We start from the raw sequence: 22,873 nt of genomic DNA, 5'->3' as shown, positions 1-22,873 counted from the left end.
AATTCCTCCAATCTACCCGTTGGACGGAATCAATTAGGAAGATTGTTCGAGCTATTAAAGGAACGTGTTGATAGCCCATCAATCCTGTTCGCCTATACAATCAGGATCTCGGTTTCCATAAGTAGAACCTTCCAATAATATTTAGACAATCATTGAATCTTCAGTCATTTAATCAATCTTGATCAATCAAAGGATTCTTATACGTCTTCTCCAACCACGAGATCTTCTCCAGATGATAAGGTTAAATCCTGAACAAAACATCCAGTTCTGGATAACCTTTCTTCAACGGATTAGAGACTGTCAATGAGGATAGACTTTGAGTCTTGAGTCTGGCTGTCCGGATGTCTTCAGACTTTAACTAACAGAGTCTGCAGACCTTCAGACTAGACTGATGGAAACGTTTTGTCAACTTCAAAACACTTCACGAAGATTTCTCCAACACAAAATAGTTGCTTCTTATGTTTTCCTTAGCCCATTCACATGCCAAATTCTTGGTCAACCGGTTCATTGCTCCTATCAATCAATTTGAATACAAAAAACAGAAAACAGCCGCAATTTGTTTAGCTCCATATAACATTGTCAAGATAGTTATTTATGATAATGTTAATGTACATTTGGCGGCTGAGTTGATTGATGCGGTGTTCATTGAAACAGCGCCGCAAATGGATGACAATTTCACAATACTTCCAGCTCCTGAGGCCTTGAGAAGGGGATGTCCGAGCTGGCTTAGATGGTAAGCCAGTTCGAAATTAGTTGTCACGAGGAAGGGAAAATTTTCTGTTGTGTAATCCATGGTCGACTTCAGAGTGTTGGTCCTAATGTCATTTATCTGCCACAAATGAAAACCAAAAACAAAATTCATTAAAAGACATGCACAAGGTGCAACCTTATTATAAATATTGTTATTGGATCCACTCGATCAAAGACGACTTAGACTTACAAGGATCCACTTGTTGCAAGCCGATCCTGCGACCTGAACACCCTTGCTCTTCCAATCTTACAAGCATTCATTGATTTCGGCTTCATTTCTGGAGCAGGTATACCCGGTGGCCCTAAGCCTCGCTAGTTCCTCCACAACGACATGCCTAATCATGGCACAACGACATGATCATTTTACCAACTCGTGATTGCAAACAGGAACAGATTAATCCCTCTTCTTTTCCGGAAGTAGAAATTCTGTGTGATATCCAAGAACGTGCAGTAGATGTGGCCGCACTCGCAATTGAAGTCAAACCATTAATTACAGCCTTTGAAGGACCAGGATTTCTTTTTGGAAATCACAAAAGGATAAAGAAATTCTATTAGCTAATAATAATGTCAAATGAGTTATCACGGTCAAAAGGCTACAGAACTTAAGAAGGCTACCTATGAATCAATCACCCAGTGACGACATCCGCAAAATAATTGAGCTCTCTGATCAAGTCTCTCGTCGTTTCCATCATATAGAGTTTTAAGTGGTGATGGCATCAATTGCCTAGTTTTTTTTTTTATCCATGGAATCGAACATCATTGGATTCAGAAGCATCCACTGTCACTCGGGCAGTTAAAAGAATCTTGATGGTCGGAAGCTCGGTCAAACACGCTTCGATCAGAAAGATTTTCTTGAGCATGGATATAATGGAAATAAGTCAATTAAAGTGCTTAAATTCATCCTTCTTTGCTAGATTTATTCTAGCGACCTAGAAATTACAGGCTCAATTTGTTTTGGCTAGGACAAGAAGTACTTTGATCATGGATTGCCCTAGTCAATGTGCAATCCTACTACTATCACTCAAATTATCATAGAGAAAAGAGATTTCGAGATCGATGATTTTCAAATTCTTAAATCAAGATGTTTTCTTCCTCAACTTATATCATACAGATGATTGATCATCATAACCATCGACATAAAAGAATGAAGTGTTCAGTGAGAGAGAGAAAGAGACCAGATTCTGACTTACAGAAGCCATCAAAGGCTTCATTTTGACATTGCGGTATCAATTCAAGTAGATCGCAAGTTATAAAAGCTTTCTGCTACCGCAATGGTAGATACTGCAACACTAAAAACCGAATAAAACCAATGCACACTCCTGTTTGTATTAACAAGAGAAATACTCTCCCTTGAGATAAAATTGCAGAGTAAGTCTCAATACAATCACGAGTTCTAACACTAGAGTAATGAAATAAGTGTATAAATTTATTCACATAAATATCTAATCAATCAAGAAGAAATGGAACCATATATGATTGTAAAACACCGAGAACAATAAACACAGCAGAATTAAAGCGTACATGTTTGAACCATTACTTCACTTGAAAAAAATAGATCAATCTGATAACTAGTGATCTATCAGAATGTCAGATCTTCCTTTCTATGACCTATTTCAATATAGTAGCTTCCAATGGAATAAAAGCAACTAATAAATATAACCTACCCTTTTATAGGCTAGAGAGGAGATCTAGCAAACTCTAATCAACAGCGTGTCAACTAGGCCCTTCCCATTATGAGCTTTAGTCAAACACAATTGCCTACACTTGCTCAACCAAGCCCGTTATCAATAGATGCAAATATCCAATTTAATCAGATCACTTTAGGGTTCAACAAATATTGGAATATCCATTAACCCGATTATTTAAAATAGAAAATCAATTAATTAATGTAAGCCCATATTATAGGAAATTTCCAACATTCTCCCACTTGGGCTACATTAATTAACTTATTTTATTTTGAAAAAGATTTTATACTGAAAACAACACTATCGGGTTAATAACTAAAATTTTCTATTTTATGTGGCCACAACTTTTAAAAAAAATAATATTCCAATAATGGCATCTCAATACCAATCCAATTCTATATAACCTCAGTATAGGACTATAGAGATCAATGTGTTAAGAAAATGCCACAACACAAGACCTTCCATAATCACATATAATAAGCATTATATTTTCATGGATCATGGGCCTAATAGTGTAGTAAGAAATAATGCCAACATGTGATCAAAATATACACTATTTCTTATCGGTTCTCAATACAATTTCTTAACGACATGGAACTACATTAACGCAATTTCTAAACAACATGAAATTGCACGATTATGTCACAATCCAACATGAGATCTCATAATCAGTGACATCCAGTCATCTTTAAACTAAAATTTGTTTAAAGATACTGTTTTATACTTCTATTTCTCAGTCAACAGGAGAAAGGATAACAATAGAATCAATAATAACAATTATTAAAATAAATGCTTTAATAAACATCATAAAAGCATTATCACACTACATATAACTATAATATCCAGAAGTACAAATTACATAACTCCCACTAACAAAAGAAATCAAAAGAATCTAAAACACCCATATTTTTTACATGTTCTTTAAATAAAATGGGTCGTAAGCCTTTTGTTAGAGGATCAAATAACATGGACTCAGTTATGACATTCTCGATCACAATATCTCTATTTTTGACCAAGTCCTTAACAGTATAATATTTGATCAAGTTAATATTTCAACTATGACATTATTATTATTTACAGCAAATGTAACTGTTTGTCACACATAATGTAATAAGATCAATTATGGGCAATAAGTAATTCAACAAAAATAATTAGTACATTATAAACTTCCATTTGGGTAGAGTGTCTAATGAACCATTATTTTTCACAGCATGAAGTTTATAAAGCAACAACAAGGAGAATTATATATAATTGTTAATGATCCATCCCCTTTGGGCAGAGAAATCATTTAAATTATACATCTCCATGATATCAATATATAGAGACGATAAAGAAGAATTACATATAATCTTCAAGAATAAATCCACTTTGGGTAGACAAATCATTTAAATTATATATCTCCATTATCTCAACATAGAAGGGAATTACACATAACTCTCAAAAAATTTATCCCATTTAAGCAGATAAACCTTTTGAGTCACACATCCTCATCATTCATCTTTAATATATCAATATAGAGGGTAATTACATATAACTTTAAAAAATTTATCCCCTTTGAGCAGATAAATCTTTTTGAGTCATACATCCCCATATTTTATTTTTGGAATTTATCTTTATGCAATTTTCAAATTAATATACACAATAACCCCTTTTGGGCAAGTAATTGTATATACTAATTTTTATCAATAAGGAACTCCAAAAATTTATGCCCAAAATTCATCAAACAATATCAAATACTTTACAACATGTGCTTCCAATGATCATATTGCACCTTTTCAAACAACAATTTTTGCCACATTTTTTTAAATTTTTAATTATATTATTATATTATTATTATTTTAATATTTCGGACTCCCCCGGGCCCAGGACCTGCAAGCAGCCCTAATCGGACCGCGGGCCAAACCCGCGAATCCTTAACCCTCACGCGGACCACTAGCCCACTCCTTTTAAATTGAGAATGGCCCATGTAATGGACTGTTTAAATAGCCCACGAAATTAAATTAAAAAATCTATATGGGCTAAGCCCTTTATATTTTGGTTCTGGGCAGCCCAGAACCTCTTTTCAAGTTGGCTAATGGGCGTGTTTCCAGAGCCCATTCAAAACATAAAGGTTCTGGCCGAAAAAGAAAGAATGGATGGGCTGGCCTGGCCCGACTGGAGGGTCTTCTTCAACCTCCAGCCGGGTCCCGAAGTTGAAGAAAACCGGGTCGCACAACCCGGTTTCAACCCGAAGCTCCAACACAAAATAACATGATTTTTTATGAAATTTCCTGATGGATTTTGCATATGATATCAATATAATTAACTATATTGAATTAAATGAAGATCTTAACCTCCCATGGCCGAATTTCGAATTTCTTAAGTTTAAGCCTAAAATGTTACTTTTATTCAACAATAGGATGCTAAAACATATATATGACAATACCCATGCACCAATTTACAACAAACATCAATCAATTGCAAGTAATTTGCAAATTCTAGAACTTTTCATGTATAAACCCTAGAATTTCAAATCTAAAAATTCTCTCTCAATTCTCAACGAAATTATGCAAATTATATATGGTTGGAAAGATCTCGACATGTAGAACAAAAGCCCTATCATTTTGAAAATCAATCAAGCAAAAATCTATACAAAAAAATAATGCCCATATTCGGCTCAAAGAGGAGGATTTCGAATTTGTCCATAAAAAAAAAAAAAATTGAGTTCTACAATCATATATGATTAGCTCTAATACCACATGTAGAAAATTATTCACATGAATAATTAATTAATTAAGAAGAATCGGATCCATATATGACTGTAAAACACCGATAACAATAAACACAGTGGAATTAAAGCGTACATGTTTTTTTTTTTTTTTGTGAAGGTAATAATATTAATGAGAATGGACAAAAGTACAAAAGATCGGATCCAAACAAGCACTCTTAACAAAGCAAGAGTGACGGGGATCCGATAAAAAAGCCCGAGGGCGCCAGCAAGAAACACAAAAGCTAGGAAGCCAACAAACAAAACGTAACAACAGGAACCCCTACCCTCCCCAACCCTCTAGCCCTCAAAGCTGAAGGTGAAGAACGGAGATGGAAGGAACCCGCAACTACAAGAACAAGAGCAAACTGAAACAACAGCAAGCTAAGGAGAATCAGCTACAGAGGAAAAGATCATGGGGTCGAATCCCCACCCCCTTTGCAGTCTTCTGTTCCTCGGAGAAGGAAGAACTTCCGTAAATGTAAAGCGTACATGTTTGAGCCATTGTTTCACTTGAAAAAAAAATATATCAATTTGATAATCAGTGATCTATCGGAGATCTTCATCTCTATGACCTATTTCAATATAGCAGCTTTCAATAGGATTAAAGGAACTGATAGGTATAACCTACCCTTTTATAGGCTAGAGATGGGACCTAGCAAACCCTAATCTACAACGTGTCAACTGGACCCTTCCCATTACGGGCTTCAGTCAAACACAATTGCCTACACTTTGCTAGTCAACCAAGCCTATTATCAATAGATACTAATACACAATTTAATCAGATCACTTTAGGGTTCAACAAATATTGAAATATCTATTAACCCGATTATTTAAAATAGAAAATCAATTAATTAATGTAAACCCATATTATAGGAAATTTCCAACAATAAGCACAAAATGATTCTCGGAGGTAGTAAATGTTCTCCTGTGATCTCAAAATTCCTCTGGTTTAAATAATCGACCTTATATAGATTGCTTATTCGAACATTTCTGCATAGTCTTCCTAAAATTTTCCAAATCCTCGTATGGTTGTTTCCATAAGTACCTCAATCACCAAACGATCAGCTCACATGCAACGAGACTCTCTCTTAAATGACTATAAGAAACTTTTTAAGCTCAATTAAAAAGTTTTCCTAAGAAGGTCCTACATAATTGAACAATGTTGTCTTGAATCTCATCGTGTGTTGCATTTAATGCATGGCCGACAGTATCAATCAAAAGTCATAACTTGGGAAGTCTCTGAGTATGAACGTGGACATAGCAACGCGATGCTGTAAAATCAATTGAGTTCAAACGTTTGGAGCTACCTTAGACTCCGACCCATCGTTTGATTCGACTCCCGGCATTTTGTGGCCTTGAGTGATGGAGTCGCCTACTCTACTGTTGTCTTTGTAAACAAGCTTCCACAACTTCTGCCGGCCATAACGTGGGTAGCAGGTTACTCTTTTTTGGTAATATCAATAAAAATATTTAGAACCTATTTAGAATGACTTTTTATTATTTATTTTTTTGGGCTTTCTCAAAATACAGACATAACGATTTAACATGATCTTAGATGTTACACTATTGGGTCATTCGCTCATAAATATGTAAGTCAAGTCCAGAACGTCGAAGGCAAAAGATAAAAATAAAAATGTTCAAACTCAAAGTAACTGAATATCAATTCGAACTCAAGTGTCGAAACGACATTACAATTCCTAGCTGCGGGGCTCAATAAAAGAAAGTTTAACCAGAGTTTCAAAAGCGTCCGATCTCTCTCTCTCTCTCTCTCTAAAACGCGGAAAAGGAGGAGGACAGACGGGGCGCGGACCCAAAAGAGCAGAAGAACGAAGAGATGTCGATAATTAAACGCGGTCGAATGCTGTTGGCTTTCAGCCATGGTCGGTTCCGTGGTAATTTAAAGCTTCGTCTTCTGTCAACCTCAGGCTACGGATGGCAGTTCCCTGAATCGCCGTGGAACCCTACTCCAACTTACTTGTGCATAAGACAATGGAAAATCAGACGCATTGGGCCCAAGAAGAAAGACGAAAACAACAGAGTTGAAGGGAAAAGAAAAATCATCTTTTAGATAGAGAGAGAATGGCTCTAGAGGGAGTAGGACAGCAAGGAGATGTAGCAGCCGCAACAACGACAACGATAAACAGGTGGATCACTCACCGGTGGAATCAAAGGAATCGGTCCCTATCTCGAACACTTCATTTTTTTATGTCATCGATTTCGATTATTGACCAACTGTTGTGGATTAGGTTAAGGTAAAAATTACTATAATTTAGGTATTTGAAAACTGTTGCTCTTGAAATTTCGTTCCTCTTTAATAATTCAAGTGATGGTGGTGTCAAGATATATCTTTACCAAACTAGATTAAATACAGCCTAGAATTTTTAGGCCAAACCACCGTCCTTTGTAAATTAGCTGGCACTACATAACTCGGTTGAGTTCAATCAGGGCTTTTCCGACTTAGGCTTGAAATTTTGCACTCCTCAATTGTAACTGACCATGACTTTTGATCAAGATAGAGTTAGGCAACTTGTATTACTCAGCGAAAAGCTCCTTGGAAGCTCCACACCATCGAGCCACAAGTGAAACAACTGTTTTGATGCTATTTCTATCCACAAAAAGACTTGCAACGACTTTCTCGACCCCTTTCTTGAATTTCAACCCTACCATCACATTACTCATGTAATCACCAGTATCCTGATTAACTAGTGGTAGCCCACGTCTTGATATGGTCATATAAATTACTTTCGGTGATTATATATATATTTTTTTTATGCATCCGAATTCTCAATTTATACAATCTTGATCAATCATAGATGACAAAGTAGCAAGCGTATAAGACAAACCGTTCGATTTGGATGCTGCAGATTTTACGTGCTAATCAAAATATCCTATTTTTATATGTGATTATAGTTTTTAACTCATAGTACTATAATGCCGTATGATTAGAAAAACTTACAAAATACATGTGGATGAGATAATTTGAGTGCGTTGCACCATATGATTGGAAAAACTATGGTACCGTATACACTTTAAAGCATGCTTTGCTAATGCCTCACTTCAGTTTAGTTATATAATATCTATTTATATCAATTTCAAGAATCAATTAAATAAAAATAACCTCAAAGTGAATAATAAAAAAATCTATAACATTGTAGATCGCTGAAATTAGCCTCTCCTCATTGCAAGAAAACTTTTTTGGTGATTTTTCCACGAAAGTAGCTGCCACCTAGACACTACCTCAGCAAAAATTGATCGTCTACTTTATTACTAAATTGAATGACGACTTTACGTTTCTTTCTCTTATTAAACCCACAATTTAAATTGTCATTTGAAAAACAATTGGCACTAAAAAAAATGTTTTATCTTTTATGCCAGCATCGTATCAATTTAAAAGTCTTTGAATGACGACTTTACATTTCTTTCTCCTATTAAACCCACAAATTGAAATTGTCATTTGAAAAACAATTGGCATTAAAAAAATGTTTTATCTTTTATGCCATCATTGTATCGATTTATAAGTCTTTAAATCTTTAGACACATACAAAGGTAATGCATCTAGGCGTCTCTCAATAATTTGAAAAGAAATAGAAGAAATTTTCTTATAATGCCATATAGGAGTGTTGTATGGTGTATATCAAACCGTGTTGTTGTGACTTTTAAGATTATTCGGTTATCAGAGAAAAATCAATATACTTTTATTGTTTCGGAACCAAAGTCATAATCATGAAAGTACAGAGCAAGGTCGACTTTGACTTACTCCTTTGCCATGATCAATATTAGAATTTTATGCACTTACACTACATAAGCCGAAGGGCAACAACTTGGCTATCTAATGACATGGTTCATTTTCTTAAAATCTAATGGCAATTCCATCAATTCTAAATATTTAATTCATCAAAGCAATTTTATATATTGTCCTTAGTTTTTTTTTTAGTCGATTGAATTCTTTTTGAACGTCAAAGAATATCATTTTGATTTCTTTTTTTTCTTTCTTATTCTATTATTTTCCTTTTTTATTTTTTTAACAATCTTCCAGGTCCAGTGATTACTAATTCTAGCTCTCTTCAATTAGCAATCACAAATTCCTTAAAAAAATTTAATCAAAAGGTTTAACAAGACCTTAGATGTTAATATTTACCTTTTACTTTTACATTATCAGGTTGTTCGTTAGTAAATCCATAAGTCAAATCTAAAACATCAAGGTCAAAAGAGAAAGGAAGAAAAAAAAACAAAATGTTCAAATTTAGAGTAAGTGAAAATCAATTTGAACACAAGGGGTGAAACGGTATTGCAATTACAAGTTTGCAAATAAGATACATGGAGCCCCCGTTACACAGTAAAGTACACTAAAGGACACCGACAAGAAAACGTATGCCAGAATACTTAAATAATTTTAAGAGCGTATTTGATAACGATTCTGATAAGAAATTATTATTTTTTATTCTGTTCCCGAAAACATATTCTAAATATTTTAAGCCATTTGGTAACTATTCAAAATTTCTGATTCTGGAATAGAATTGTGTTTGGTACCGTGCTCATCGATTATGTTCCAAATTAATTTTTAAATATTTTTTTAAACTTTTTTTCCTTTTTTTCCTTTTTTTTTCCTTTTCTTTTTTTCCTTTCTCTCCTATTATTATTATTCTTCTTCAAGTGGCCAGTTTTTTTTTTTTTTTTAATTCTTGATTCTACTCTAAATTTGTTTCCAGGAACAAAAATTTTACCAAATGCGATTTTGTTCCTAAACTGTTCCTAGGAACAAAAAACAGAATCAGTTACTATTGTGATGATTACCAAACATGACCTAAATGAATGAAAGTGTCGCCCCTCAACGAGAGTGGGAAAGGTATTGTTAGCTACGAAAACAACACATCAAGATCTTCATAATTAGATTTTAGAACACGGCAATGGAAAAAAAAAGATTTGCGCACATGATTTGGAATTCATTGTTCTAAACACGAAATGACAATAACTCAATATTATTTATAGAGTTTTCAATCATAAACTCAACCGCACTTTGATCAATTCTATATTAGACTAATTAATAATTTTTATATCTTATCTTATTAAACCAATCTCATTAAACACAATAAATTTCAATTTTAATTAATGTAATTCACATCATAAATTTTTTTTGTGTAATTCGAGTCCAGAAGTAGCAATGCATGACGATTATCAATCTTTGGAAGTACTAGATGCGGAGCCCACGTAACAGTTCATGAAATGAATTCATGTCACCGGTCATGATATGATAGGTGGATTAGTCTTGGTTGGAGACTTCTACGACCATACGTAAGTAGCGGTTCCGTGTCGTGCTGGGAACGGGTCTTATCACTCCACCATAGTTGGATGTGACACGTGTCGCCATGTGGCTCCAAGTGAGGTGGGGCCCACCATCATTTTTCAGTTAATTTTTTGCTGCTTCTCTCTCTCATTAAATGCTCCGTCATTCTCTCTACCGCTCCTCCCATTTGCACGCAAGCGTGCGTCCCTTTCCCTCCCATTCTCCCAGCAAGAGTGTGGAACCTTGGATTGGGGTGGTATTCGTATATTACCATCACTGTCCTATACCTTTCCAATTTCGACTTGCATTTCTATCTGCTTGTACTAGTCAATCATTGCAGTTAGAGAATGGCTTCATCCTTCTCTGCACCATTTCTCCCATTTGCATGCAAGCGTGCGTCCCTTCCCCTCCCATTCTCCTAGCAAGAGTGCGGAACCTTGGACTGGGGTGATATTCGTATATTACCATCATTATCCTATACCTTTCCGATTTCGGCTTGCATTTCTATTTGCTTATACTAGTCAATCACTGCAGTTAGAGAATGGGAGGGGAAGGGACACACGAGGGACGCACACTTGCGTGTAAATGAGAGAAATGGTGCGTGTAAATGAAATGAGAAAATGGTGCAGAGAAGGACGGAGAGAAATGGTGCAGAGAAGGACGGAGCATTTAATGAGAGAGAGAATGCGTGTAAATGAGAGAAATGGTGCAGAGAAGGACGGATTGGGGTGATTCATATATTACCATTTCTCTCCTTTACACGCAAGCGTGCGTCCCTCCCCCTCGCATTCTCCTAGCAATAATGCAGAACCTTGGATTGGGGTGATTCATATATTACCATCATTGGGGATGTTTGGTTTAGCATTCCCAAGGGGCTTTCAGCCCCGAAAGCCCCTTGGGAAAAATTTCAACCGTTTGGTTCAGCATTTGGAGCCATACTTGGGAGAATGCTAGCATTTGGAATGCTCTGGAATGCTGAGGGGGGGTTTAATGAATTTTTTTTCTTCCAATATTGCCCTCACTGATAATTGAGTTTTCTTGTTTTACCCTAAAAAATAACTGTTCATCATCTTCCTCGTCTTCCTTGTTTCTTCAAGACCAAAGCTTAGCCGGCATAGCTCAACCGGCCGGAGCTGGTCGCCCACGCACGGCCGTCGCCACACACGCCGTGGCCACGCACCACCGTCGCCACACACCGCCGTGGCCATGCACCAGCATCGCGTGGGTCGCGACCTCAGCGGCGTCGCCTGGGTCGCGTGACCCACGCGACGGGCTGAGCGATGCTCGCCGACCAGATCCGGCACCGCCGTCACGTGGGTCGCGGCCTCAGGCGGCGTCGCGCGACCCACGAGACAGGCTGAGCGGTGCTCAGCCGCCAGATCCGGTCGCCCTGAGGCCGCGCGACCCGCCGCCTCCCCACCACCACCCACCACCGCCTCCCCACCACAGCCACCAGCCGCCTCCCCACTAGCTCCGATTGCCTCCCACTCGCTCCCCTCCTCTGCGTCAACATCTCCTCCTTCTTTTTCCTTTTCTGTTTTTTCCTTTTCTTTTCACCTCAAAGCTATTTTGCAAAATGCTACATCAAAATAAGAGTTCCCAAACACTTCAGCATTCACTAAATGCTCATTCTTATGAAGATACTTGGGGAAATGGCAAAGCATTTCCCCAAAGTTGTCCTATACCGTTCCGATTTTGGCTTGCATTTCTATCTACTTGTACTAGTCAATCACTGCAGTTAGAGAATGGGAGGGGAAGGGACGCATGCTTATGTGCAATTTGGAGAAATGGTGCAGAGAAGGACGGAGCATTTAATGAGAGAGAGAAGTAGCAAAAATTTGACTGAAAAATAATGGTGGCCTCGCCTCCATGTGGCAACACGTCTCGCATCCTGATTGGGCGGGCGCACGGTGATAGTGGCGTGCCTGGCCCACCCAATATTTTCTCCCATAGTTGCATGGTCAGGAAGCCTCTTCCAGTCGCCATCTCTCTCTCTCCAGCCAGCAAAGGACTTAGCATAAAGCGGGGTGGAAAGTTAGAGAGACACATTACACACGAAAAGGAAAAACAAGAGTTCCGGGGAAAAATCACACTAGGATAGAGAAAGAGAGAGTGAGAATGGCTACAGAGGGAGATGGGACTGCAAGTAGAAGATGTAGCAGCAGCAATGACAACAAAAACAAGTGGTCGCTCCATGGAATGACTGCTCTTGTCACTGGCGGAACCAAATGAATCGGGTCTCTCTCTCTCTCTTTCTCTCACCCTTATCGAACACCTCGTTGTTTTCTATCGATGATTTCAATGATTGATTATCTGTTATGATTTAGGTTGGGAAAGAAAACATCGTGAATTAGGTATTTGAAAACCGTCAACCTTGGAATCTCGTTCCTTTGTAATAATTTGAATGATAGTACGATTATGCACTGGTTGGGGCACTCTAGGATCAAGATACTTCTTGTCCTGGCCAGAACATACAGGGCCTACAATTTCTAGGCGAAGCCCAGTCCTACTCAAAACAAATTGAGCGAGGATTTAAGCACTTTAAGTGGACTTTTCCGTCATATCTAGCCTAGAAAAACTTCTTCCAACCGAAGCAAGCATCCGTTTGGTTTAGTATTTCCAAGGGGTTTTGAGGGCTCAAAGCCCCTTGGAAAAAAAATATTAGGTATTTGGTTCAGCATTTGGAAGTCTTAGCCAAATACTTACCTTTGAAATGTTTGGGTTTTCAATATTTTGGAAATGTGAGTCTATCTTTTACTATTCATCCATTAACTTCACTTTTTTTTTTTTTTTTTTTTTTTTTTTTTTTGAACATCTTCTCCATACCCCCAACCGCCGGTGGCCAGATCTAGCCGCCGGCAAGGTTGCCCGAGGTCTAGGGAACTTAGATCTGGTTGTCGGCTAGGCTGCCTGTGGTCACGCAACCTCAGGCACCGCTGCCTGGGCCTCGCCGACAGCCAGATCTAGGCTTGCACAACCTAGGCAAGCATCGCCTAAGGTCGTGCAACCCAGGCGACGAGATCTTGGTTCATGCAACCTTGGCCAACCTCACCGGTGGCTAGATCTAGTCGCCGGTGGTTGGCCCGTCATTAATTGGCGATGGAGTTTCATTGGATTTGATTTTTATTTTAAAAATAATAATAATAAAAATCCTTTGCAAATGTTGAGTTTACCAAATGGTATTTACACTAAAAGTCACTTTCCAAGCCCTTTAAATTATAATTTGCCAAACGTCCAAGTATTCCTGAAAACTCATTTACTTCAAAGGTATTTGTATTTAGCCAAAGGTATTTCTCCAAAGCCGAACAAAATGGGCCCCATATGTCAAATTGGCTCCCGACCAACAAAATTTTTGAACCGCTCAAGTGATAGCGGATGCTTTTGAATCCAATAAGCTTCGATCCCTCGGATAAAAAGCTAGATAATTGATATTGTTGCCACTTAAAAGTCTATATGACGAGAGACTTGATTGGAGAGCTCAATTACTTTGAGAATGATGTTCCTAGGTGACTGATTCATGCACAACCTTTTTGAAATTATGTGGCCTTTAGACGTTGGTAAATCATTTGCATCTTTGTGATATCATTAGCCAATAGAATTTTTTTTCTCCTTTTGTAATTTCCCAAATAAAAAACCAGTGCATTCAAAGGCTTTAATTATTGGTTTAACTTCCATTGCAAATGCCGCAGCCAAATCTTCCGTACATTCTTGGGTATCACAAGTACTGATGTCTTGTCACGTAGAATTTTTCCTAGTGGAGATGAAAAAGGGCTTAATCTGTTCTTCTTCGCAAATTGCAATCACAAAGTTGGTGAATGATCATATTGTTTGTCCCATGATTAGACATGCCATTGTGAAGGAACTAGCGAGGCTTGGGGCGACCGTGCATACCTGCTCCCGGAATGAAGCCGAAATTAATGAATGCTTGAAAGATTGGAAGAGCAAAGGTTTCCGAGTCTCGGGTTCAACTTGTGACGTTTCCTCAAGATCAGAGCGAGAGAAGCTGATGCTCACCGTGTCCTCGGTCTTCGACGGCAAGCTCAACATCCTAGTGAGTCTAAGGCGACTTTGATCCTATGGGTCCAATAATGATATTTATAACAATGCCGCAATTTGTGCTTGTCTTTCAATAGATTTTGTTCTCGGTTTTTATTTGTGGTAGATAAACAACGTCGGGACCAACACCTTAAAGTCGACCATGGATTACACAGCAGAAGATTTTTCCTTCATCATGACAACTAACTTCGAATCGACTTACCATCTGAGCCAGCTCGCACATCCCCTTCTCAAGGCCTCGGGAGCTGGAAGTATTGTGTTCTTGTCATCCGTTTGCGGCGTTGTCTCAATAAACGTCGGATCAATTTACTCAGCCACCAAAGGTAATAACATTATCGTTAGTAACTATCTAAACACTGTTAATATGGAGCTAAACAAATTGCGTTTGTTTTTTGTTTTCTATCCGCATTGATTGGCAGGAGCAATGAACCAGTTGACCAAGAATTTGGCATGCGAATGGGCTAAGGACAACATAAGAAGCAACTCTGTTGCACCTTGGTTCATATTGACTCCACTAGCCGAGCCTGTAATTTGATCTACCAAGGCTTTAAATTTTCTCTCATGCTGGAAAATAGTTCACCACATCAGTATTGACCATGTTCGCCATCATGATCTGATGTTAACTCATATTTCGTTGCAGGTACTTAGTGACGAGAAGTTCCACGAGGAGGTGATAGCAAGGACGCCACTCGGCCGCACCGGAGAGCCGGAGGAGGTGTCGTCTTTAGTGGCCTTCTTGTGCTTGCCAGCGGCCTCTTACATAACAGGGCAGACCATTTGTGTTGATGGAGGGTTCACCGTGAATGGCTTCTTATTTCCTAGAGCATGAGTCCAACTTTCTTAAGAGGTTTATTAATCAATAATGGCAACATCTCTGTGCATTCACGTGTGCAGGTAGACAATTTCTTGTTCGTACATAAGGGAGAGTAGAAGCTACTCTTATGTTCATTTACTCTCACCTTCTGAGTCATAAAGCTATGGATGTCATTTTAATATTAAATTTTTAAATTTTACCAATGTAATCTTGAATATTTAATAAAATTTTAATATAATACTCCAGTCAAGTTTTTTAGAAAATAGTAACATGAAGGATGACGGTTATTCATCGCCGATTTACCTTATTTCTCAAATATTTGACAATTGGTAATTTGATGTAGGCAAAATTATGTCGTTTCCTTTTTTTTTTTTAATATAGTTTTCTAAACTTTCTTCTTTTTTCTTATTTTGTACCGTTCGTCTTTTTTCATAAACATACACCTCTTATCTCTTATCCAGCACTCAGCACTATCAAAGCGACCCTCACCACGACCTTAACCAATTTGAACCTTTGAAACATCGTCGTCGTCCTCGCTTTATGAATGTCTCTGTAAATCGGCATCACCACCCGCCTCTCGCATCACCACCATTGCTCTGCTTCTAGAGGAGGAGGGAAGCGGTCGCAAAAAGAGCATTGAGCTTTAAGGTTCAGTCCAATGACCAAGTGTCATAGCTTCACGGCAACGAGGGACTAGTGCCTCCACTTCTCCTTCTCGCTGTCTGGTGTCAAGTCCACCGTCACTAACCTGGCGACCTCAATGACGGCATGGTGATGCGATGTTGTGTCCCCAAGAGTCCCAAGCTGGTGAGGCCTGTTGAATTTTAGTAAGTCAATCACAATAAAGAACACAAGGATTACGAGGTTTAGCAATGTGCCTATGTCCTTGGACAAACTCTCAACTCTCTTATTTTTTTGTCATGACATTCTTCTGCAATTTGTACACAAAGTTGCTACAACAAAGGAAACAAGCAAACCCAAAAAATAGGAAAACTATCAATATACAAATTTGCCTACAATCTCTATTTTCCTTGAATAGGAGCGCAAATCCCCCCAATATCACCAATACTTCTCTTCAAGTTGGAGCGAATACATCATTAGAGATCAACTTGTTCATCATATCTTGAAATACTCCATTGGATAAAAGCTTTGGTGAACACATCAGCAAGTTGATCCTTACTATGAATATATGGTGTATGTACCATCTTGTCTTGAACCTTTTCCCTTATAAAGTGACAATCGACATCTATGTGTTTGGTCCTATCATGAAGACTGGATTTGAAGCAATGTGTATTGTTGCCTAATTTTCATAGGATAGCTTCATAGGCTTAGACATGGCATCACGACCCAATTTTTAAAGTAATAGATGAAGCCATACAAACTCACTAGTGGCGGTAGCCATGGCTTGGTACTCAGCCTATATGTTAAATCTAACCACAACTGTTTGCTTCTTACTCTTCCAAGTAACAATATTTCCACCAACAAAGGTACAAAAACCCGTGGTAGATTTTCTATCCATGGGGTTCCTAGCCCAATCAGCATTAGTAAATCCCACAATACCATTATTCTTCAACAAATTTCCTCTTGCGAGAGAAGCTTTTAGATATTAGGAGCTAGTTTAACAACTCCATATGTCCTTGTGTAGGTTTTTGCATAAATGGCTCACATAGCTGACAAAATAAGTAATGTCAGGTTTAGTAATAGTTAGGTAAATCAATCTCCCTACCAAACGCTAAAATTGCCCAATATCATGTAATGGTGTTTCCTTAGACACAATCTTACTGTTGTACTCCATAGGAGTGCTAGCAAGTTAAACACCCAACTTACCAATCTCCTTCAATAGATTTAGGATACATTTTCTTTGAGTCAAGAACATACATTTGTTAGAATTTGCTACCTTTATGCCAAAAAAATACCTCAATTTTCCAAGATCTTTAATGTCAAACTCCTTGCTCAACAACTGTTAAGTTCTACAATACCTATTAAGTTACTACTAGTAATAATAAGATCATCGACATAAATTAGAATAACAACAATACCTTCACCAATTGCTTTAGTAAACATTGAAGAATTAGCCGTGCTCCTTTTGAAACCAAACCTATCAAGTGCGGAACTCAATTTTCCATACCATGCTCTAGGCCACTGCTTGGGACCATATATTGCCTTCTTCAATTTGAAAACCATTCCCTTATTATTCTCTAAGGGATGTCTAGAGGGATATCCATATAAACATCTTCCTCCTTGGAGGAATGCATTCTTCACATCCATCTCAAACAATGGCCACCTACAGTTAATTGCCATAGATAGAAGGACACGAACAATGTTCTTTTTCACTACAAGAGCAAATGTTTCCTTGTAGTCTATCCTATAGGTTTGAGTATACCCTTTTTGCGACAAGCCGAGCTTTGTACCTCTCAATCAAACCATTAGTATTGTATTTGATCTTGTAATTCCACCAGCATCCAACTGTCTTTTTCCCGTTTGGCAACTTAACAAGTTCCCAAGTATGGTTACGGTCCAATGCCTAAAGTTCATCTTTCATGGCATTCACCCACACTTCTTTTACATGCTTCCAAGAAGGTATTGGGTTCCTTTTGATTTTTAATGGCAGATCAGAAACTTAAATAATTATGAGAAAATCTATTGTACCTAATAAAATCCTAAATGGGATGCTGAGTAGTATGATATGTTGAAAAATCACTGAGCAGTGTTGAAGGCCCTAGAATGCATGATGACCTGTGGGTTGGGGCTAAGATAATGGGTGCAACATCTACTGGAGCTATCTCTCTTGCATATTCAGCCCTAACTTCCAAATCAGCTGCATCTGTTGTAATGGCAATTGTATCAAGAATGGCAATGACATTGGGGATTGGCTGACTCCCTTGAATAGCCACTATTGGAACTTCCTCTTGATCCAACATTGAATTCTCGATAGGTAGGACAGGAAGCAAAAATTTAGAATAGTCACCTTGCTCCCATGAATTTGATTCCCGAAAAAAAAAAAAAAAAAAAAAAAAAAAAAAAACATGTAAGCATCTTTAAAGAAAACATCACGAGATATATAAACACGTCCAGTACTTGGTTCATAGCATTTGTATCCCTTCTTGACATTCGAGTATCCTACAAACACACACTTTCAAGCTCGTGGATCCGGCTTGTCACCATATCGAGAATGCACATGACACACACATCCGAAAATTCTTAGGTGAGAGATACCAAATTTTGGGCCATACTAACTTTCAATTGAAACTTCATACCCAACACCTTACTAGGCAAACGATTGATTAAGTAGCAGCTAGTAAGGACTGCATCTGCCCAATATGTCTTGGGTAAATTTCCTAAGAATAACAATGTTCGGGTAACCTCAAGCAGGTGCCTGTATTTCCTTTCTACAACTCCATTCTGCTATGAAGTTCCCATGCAGGAGGTCTAATGGATGACTCTCAGGCCACGTAGGAACACTTGAAAAGATTGATTGGTATATTTAGTTATGTTGTCTATACGAAGAATTTTCACTATAGTGTTAAAAGTGATTTTTCACCAAATTGCAAAAATCTTGAGACACGGTCATCACTTCACTTTTGGATTTAAGCAAACAAAGCCATGTAGCTCAGGATTTGTCATCAATAAATATAACAAAATATTATTGGAAGGTTCTACTTATGGAAACCGAGATCCTGATTGTATGGGCGAACATGATTGATGGGCTATCGACACGTTCCTTTAATAGCTCGAACAATCTTCCTAATTGATTCCGTCCAACGGGTAGATTGGAGGAATTCCTTTGGTAAGTGCCAACGGGTATGATGGCATAAAGGAGTATATAAGGAAGACGGTCTTAGTTGTTCAAGGTGTGCGCGATAGAAGAATTCCAAAGTCTAAAGCTCCTTTTTGTTTAGACAATTCCTTTGAGCGAATACTTGTATACAAAAGAGAGTCTATATTTGTGAGAAATCTTGAGGAGGTGTGATAGAACATCTACACTGTAGAATCAAGGCAAAGCTGTGCTGTAACTTCTCTTTTGTTCATAGTGGAATCCAGCCAATAGGCTGTCAGTGAAGAAAAGTGGACGTAGGCTTGATATAAGCCGAACCACTATAAACCACGTGTTCAATTTTTTCTTCTCTCAGTCTTACTTTGATTATCGTTTATCTTAAATCCATCAACTGTCTAGTATTGTGCAATTACTGAAGAAAAATCTTTTATATACCTATTCACCCCCCTCTAGGTACTCATACTAGCAATATCAATAGCCAAATTTCCAGTTTTAGTGCTAGAAGCGTTCGTTCCATTGCCATGTATCTGAAATAATTGCAAAACTTGTTGTGACAAATCCTCCAACTTGGATTAAAAATCATTAATTGTTCTGGACTGCCACCTTAGTTTTTGAACCCCTGTCTTTGAAAATACACAAATGTGGATGAAGAACCAGCACCTCTTTTTGGAATGGGCATTGTGATTGCAATAGTCACAATGGAACCGTGCTGGTTTCTTAAATTTTCCTTTGACATATCGAGCAGTGAAGTCTCCTTGCTTCATGTTGTGTTGGTAGCATAGTGGGTCAATTGTTCACCAAGCGCTCCTGATGCAATTGGAGCTGAAGGCATGACATGTCTCCTTGTTTCCTCACATTGCATTATGGCATAAACTTCATTGAAAGTGGGCAATTGAGGACTCCTAAGAATTTGACGTTTGACATCCTCAAATTCAGGCTTAATGCTTGCTAATAGTTGAAAGATTTTATCTTGCTCTTCTAGATTGACATAATCCATCACATTCTAGGTTGCAGATTTATATTGATGAAGCTCATCCAATTGCTTATTCATTTTTCCCAGCTTTTCAGTGAAAGATTGTGTTGCGTCTTGCTTAGAACAAACGACTCCTTGCTACATCTCAAAGATCCAAGGTGCATTTTTGGCTTGACCATACATCTCATATATCGAATCCCACAATGCCTTGGCTGACTCTAAATATGCAAATATCTTGTAGATCACCGGTCCCATGGAATTGAATATCCAAGACATTACATTATGGTCATTCGCTTGCCATTCATCAAAGCTGGGATTTGTTGTGGGAGGTGCTCTAATCTTCTCATTGATGTGACCAAGCTTCAAGCTACCCCCTAAGAGCAACTGTTATAGCTCATGACAAAGGAAGGTAGTTTCTTTCGTTTAGCAACAACATAGTCAATCATTGGTTGTTTGTGTCATGCACCTTTGTTGTGTTGGATGCATCTTCGGACTTCGTTGACCCCTCCATGGCGTGTTGGTAGTAATAACAAGGATATGACAGCAACAAAGAGAGGAACAAGCACTAACCAAAGAACACAGATCGTCGGAGAATAGGAACGGACCCGAACATAAGTAGATCAAGACAATTAGATGTGCAAAAAAAAAAAAACCCAAAAAATCACAGATTGAATCAAACATGCTTTGATACCATGTTGAGTTTTAATAAAGCAATTACAAAAGAGAACACAAGAATTATGAGGTTTAGCAATGTGCCTATGGCCTCGGACAAAACTCTCAATTCTCTTATTTTTTTGTCATAACATTCTTTTGCAATTTGTACACATGGGTTGCTACAACGAAGGAAACAAGTAAACCAAAAAATAGGAAACTCCAAAAAATAAGAAAACTGTCAATATACAGATTTGCTTACAATCTCTCCTTTCTTTGAATAGGAGTGCAAATCTCGCCAATATCACAAATAAGGCCCAACCTCCTCCTCCACCTCCTCCCGGCATTGGCGCCAACGGAATGTGATAGTGCCGAGTGGAATGACTTCGTCTCCTCGCTGGCTGCCTGCTTCAACGTGTACGTCCCTGACTTTGTCTTCTTTGTAGACTCTTGCACGATGAGAACTGAGCGGATGGAGCAATTCCAAGCCCAGTGCGCAATTGCTCTAATGGAGGAGAAAGTATTGGGTGCAGCTGGAGGCAATTGGCGTGAAGAAGATGAATGTGGTGGGGATGAGCTACGGAGGGTTCGTGGTCTGCAGCATGACGGTTCAATTCGGAGAGAGGGTGGATGAACTTGGTGCTGATTTGCGCGACCATGTGCTTGAAGAAGAAGGACATGAACAAAATGAACAGAAGAAGGAAAGGAAGATGAACAAGAACCACAACTCAGGGCTGATTATGCTATTTAAGACAATCGATAATAAATAGACCTTTACATGAGCATTTTCACATGAAAATTAACTGAAACAAGACTACATTAAAATTTTGCAAAAAAAAAAAAATTATAATTCTACTAATAAAATTAAAAAAAATTCATGACTAATTTAGTATATTTTCCCCTCACTTGCTATTCTCACTTTTAAGCCTCCATTTATTAACTTCTCGTGAAACTTTTTCTTATGTTTATGCCATTGCCTAAATTTAAATATGTATGTGTTTTGTTTTTTTAAAAGTATATGTACTTGACAAGCAATGATTGACATGACAAACACGGTCCAATAAATTTATCATATAAAAAGCTATGTTTTTTTTTTCTAGGTAGCTTCAACAGAATTTATCCATTTAAATAAGCATTTTCTTGAACTTTTTAATGACATTCCAATTATTAGGAAATTAAAGGAAAACATTGTACACAATATATATCCACTCATCTCGCTAACGTATATCAGAAATACGTTTTAATGATAGATCTTTGCAAAACATCAAAGATTTTCAACAAAAAAACAATATATTAGTGAAATACAGAGTTTTTATTTTCTTATTTCAGAATGTTTTCTGAAAGACTGTTCACAATACCGCTTTCAAACTTAGAAAAGATTTGGCTGAAATAATTGTATGTGGTACTATTATAATCGTGCCATAGACACGGGTTCATCTTTAGTTAACATGATAATGCCAAAAAAAAAAAAAAAAAAAAATAAGTTTGATTGGTAGATTTATATGGTCACTATTTATCAGTTACACAAAGGGTTAGAACGATTTCAATGCATTGTGAGGTGATGGTATTATAATTGTGTCCTCTCTCGCGTGATGTCTTTTCATTTTTAATTTCTCGAGTAGCATTATGTAAGATCTCAGTCGATATTGGACTAAGGACTCCTAAGATCTCAGTCGATATTGGAATAAGGACTCCAATTGCTTCTGGTCTTCTCAAAGCGATCAGTTCACCAAACCAATCGGGCGTGTGGGCCGTGCTGTGCAATGGGACTGTGGCGTCCTGCAGGCTTCGCCATTCTCCCTAGCCCAAGTGTTCTCAAGCCCAATGTCTGAGCCAGCATTGCACGCATGCATTCGATCCATGTGAGAGCGCCAGATACACACGGCGAGCTTCCGTCGCTTTTTGGCCATCGTCGGTCACGTGGTAACTTTATGCTTTATCTTCTGTCGATCTCACGCTGCAAATGGCAGTACGACTTCATCCACCTGGACCCTAATATCAGGCCACACGGAATCGCCGCCGAACCCAATTCCCCCGTACTTATACATGACACAGTGGATAGTTAGAAAGTCGCATAGACCCAAAAAGAAAACAAGTGAGACGAGGGAAAAAAATCAGATATTAGAAAGAAAGAGA

At 38.0% G+C, this 22,873-nt stretch overlaps 1 protein-coding gene across 2 annotated transcripts; it reads left to right on the top strand.

Annotated features, from left to right (window-relative positions):
• The first annotated feature begins 12,505 nt into the window (after positions 1 to 12,505).
• Positions 12,506 to 15,601, top strand: LOC104422471 (tropinone reductase homolog At2g29360). Of its 2 annotated transcripts, none has more exons than XM_039303213.1 (5): positions 12,506 to 12,705; positions 14,328 to 14,519; positions 14,631 to 14,847; positions 14,944 to 15,050; positions 15,165 to 15,601. In XM_039303213.1, the coding sequence occupies exons 1-5, from the start codon at positions 12,697 to 12,699 to the stop codon at positions 15,351 to 15,353; spliced, it is 714 nt and encodes a 237-aa protein (XP_039159147.1). In that variant the 5' UTR covers positions 12,506 to 12,696; the 3' UTR covers positions 15,354 to 15,601. The 2 variants fall into 2 exon arrangements, with proteins under 2 accessions (XP_039159147.1, XP_010033101.3); XM_010034799.3 differs by having other exon boundaries at positions 14,312 to 14,519.
• The last annotated feature ends 7,272 nt before the right edge of the window (positions 15,602 to 22,873 follow it).

The sequence above is a fragment of the Eucalyptus grandis genome, chromosome 10, assembly GCF_016545825.1.
Source record: "Eucalyptus grandis isolate ANBG69807.140 chromosome 10, ASM1654582v1, whole genome shotgun sequence".
Classification (NCBI taxonomy): Eukaryota; Viridiplantae; Streptophyta; class Magnoliopsida; order Myrtales; family Myrtaceae; genus Eucalyptus; species Eucalyptus grandis.
The sequence above is the reverse complement of the archived record's forward strand: the minus strand, read 5'-3'. Positions and strand labels throughout refer to the sequence as shown.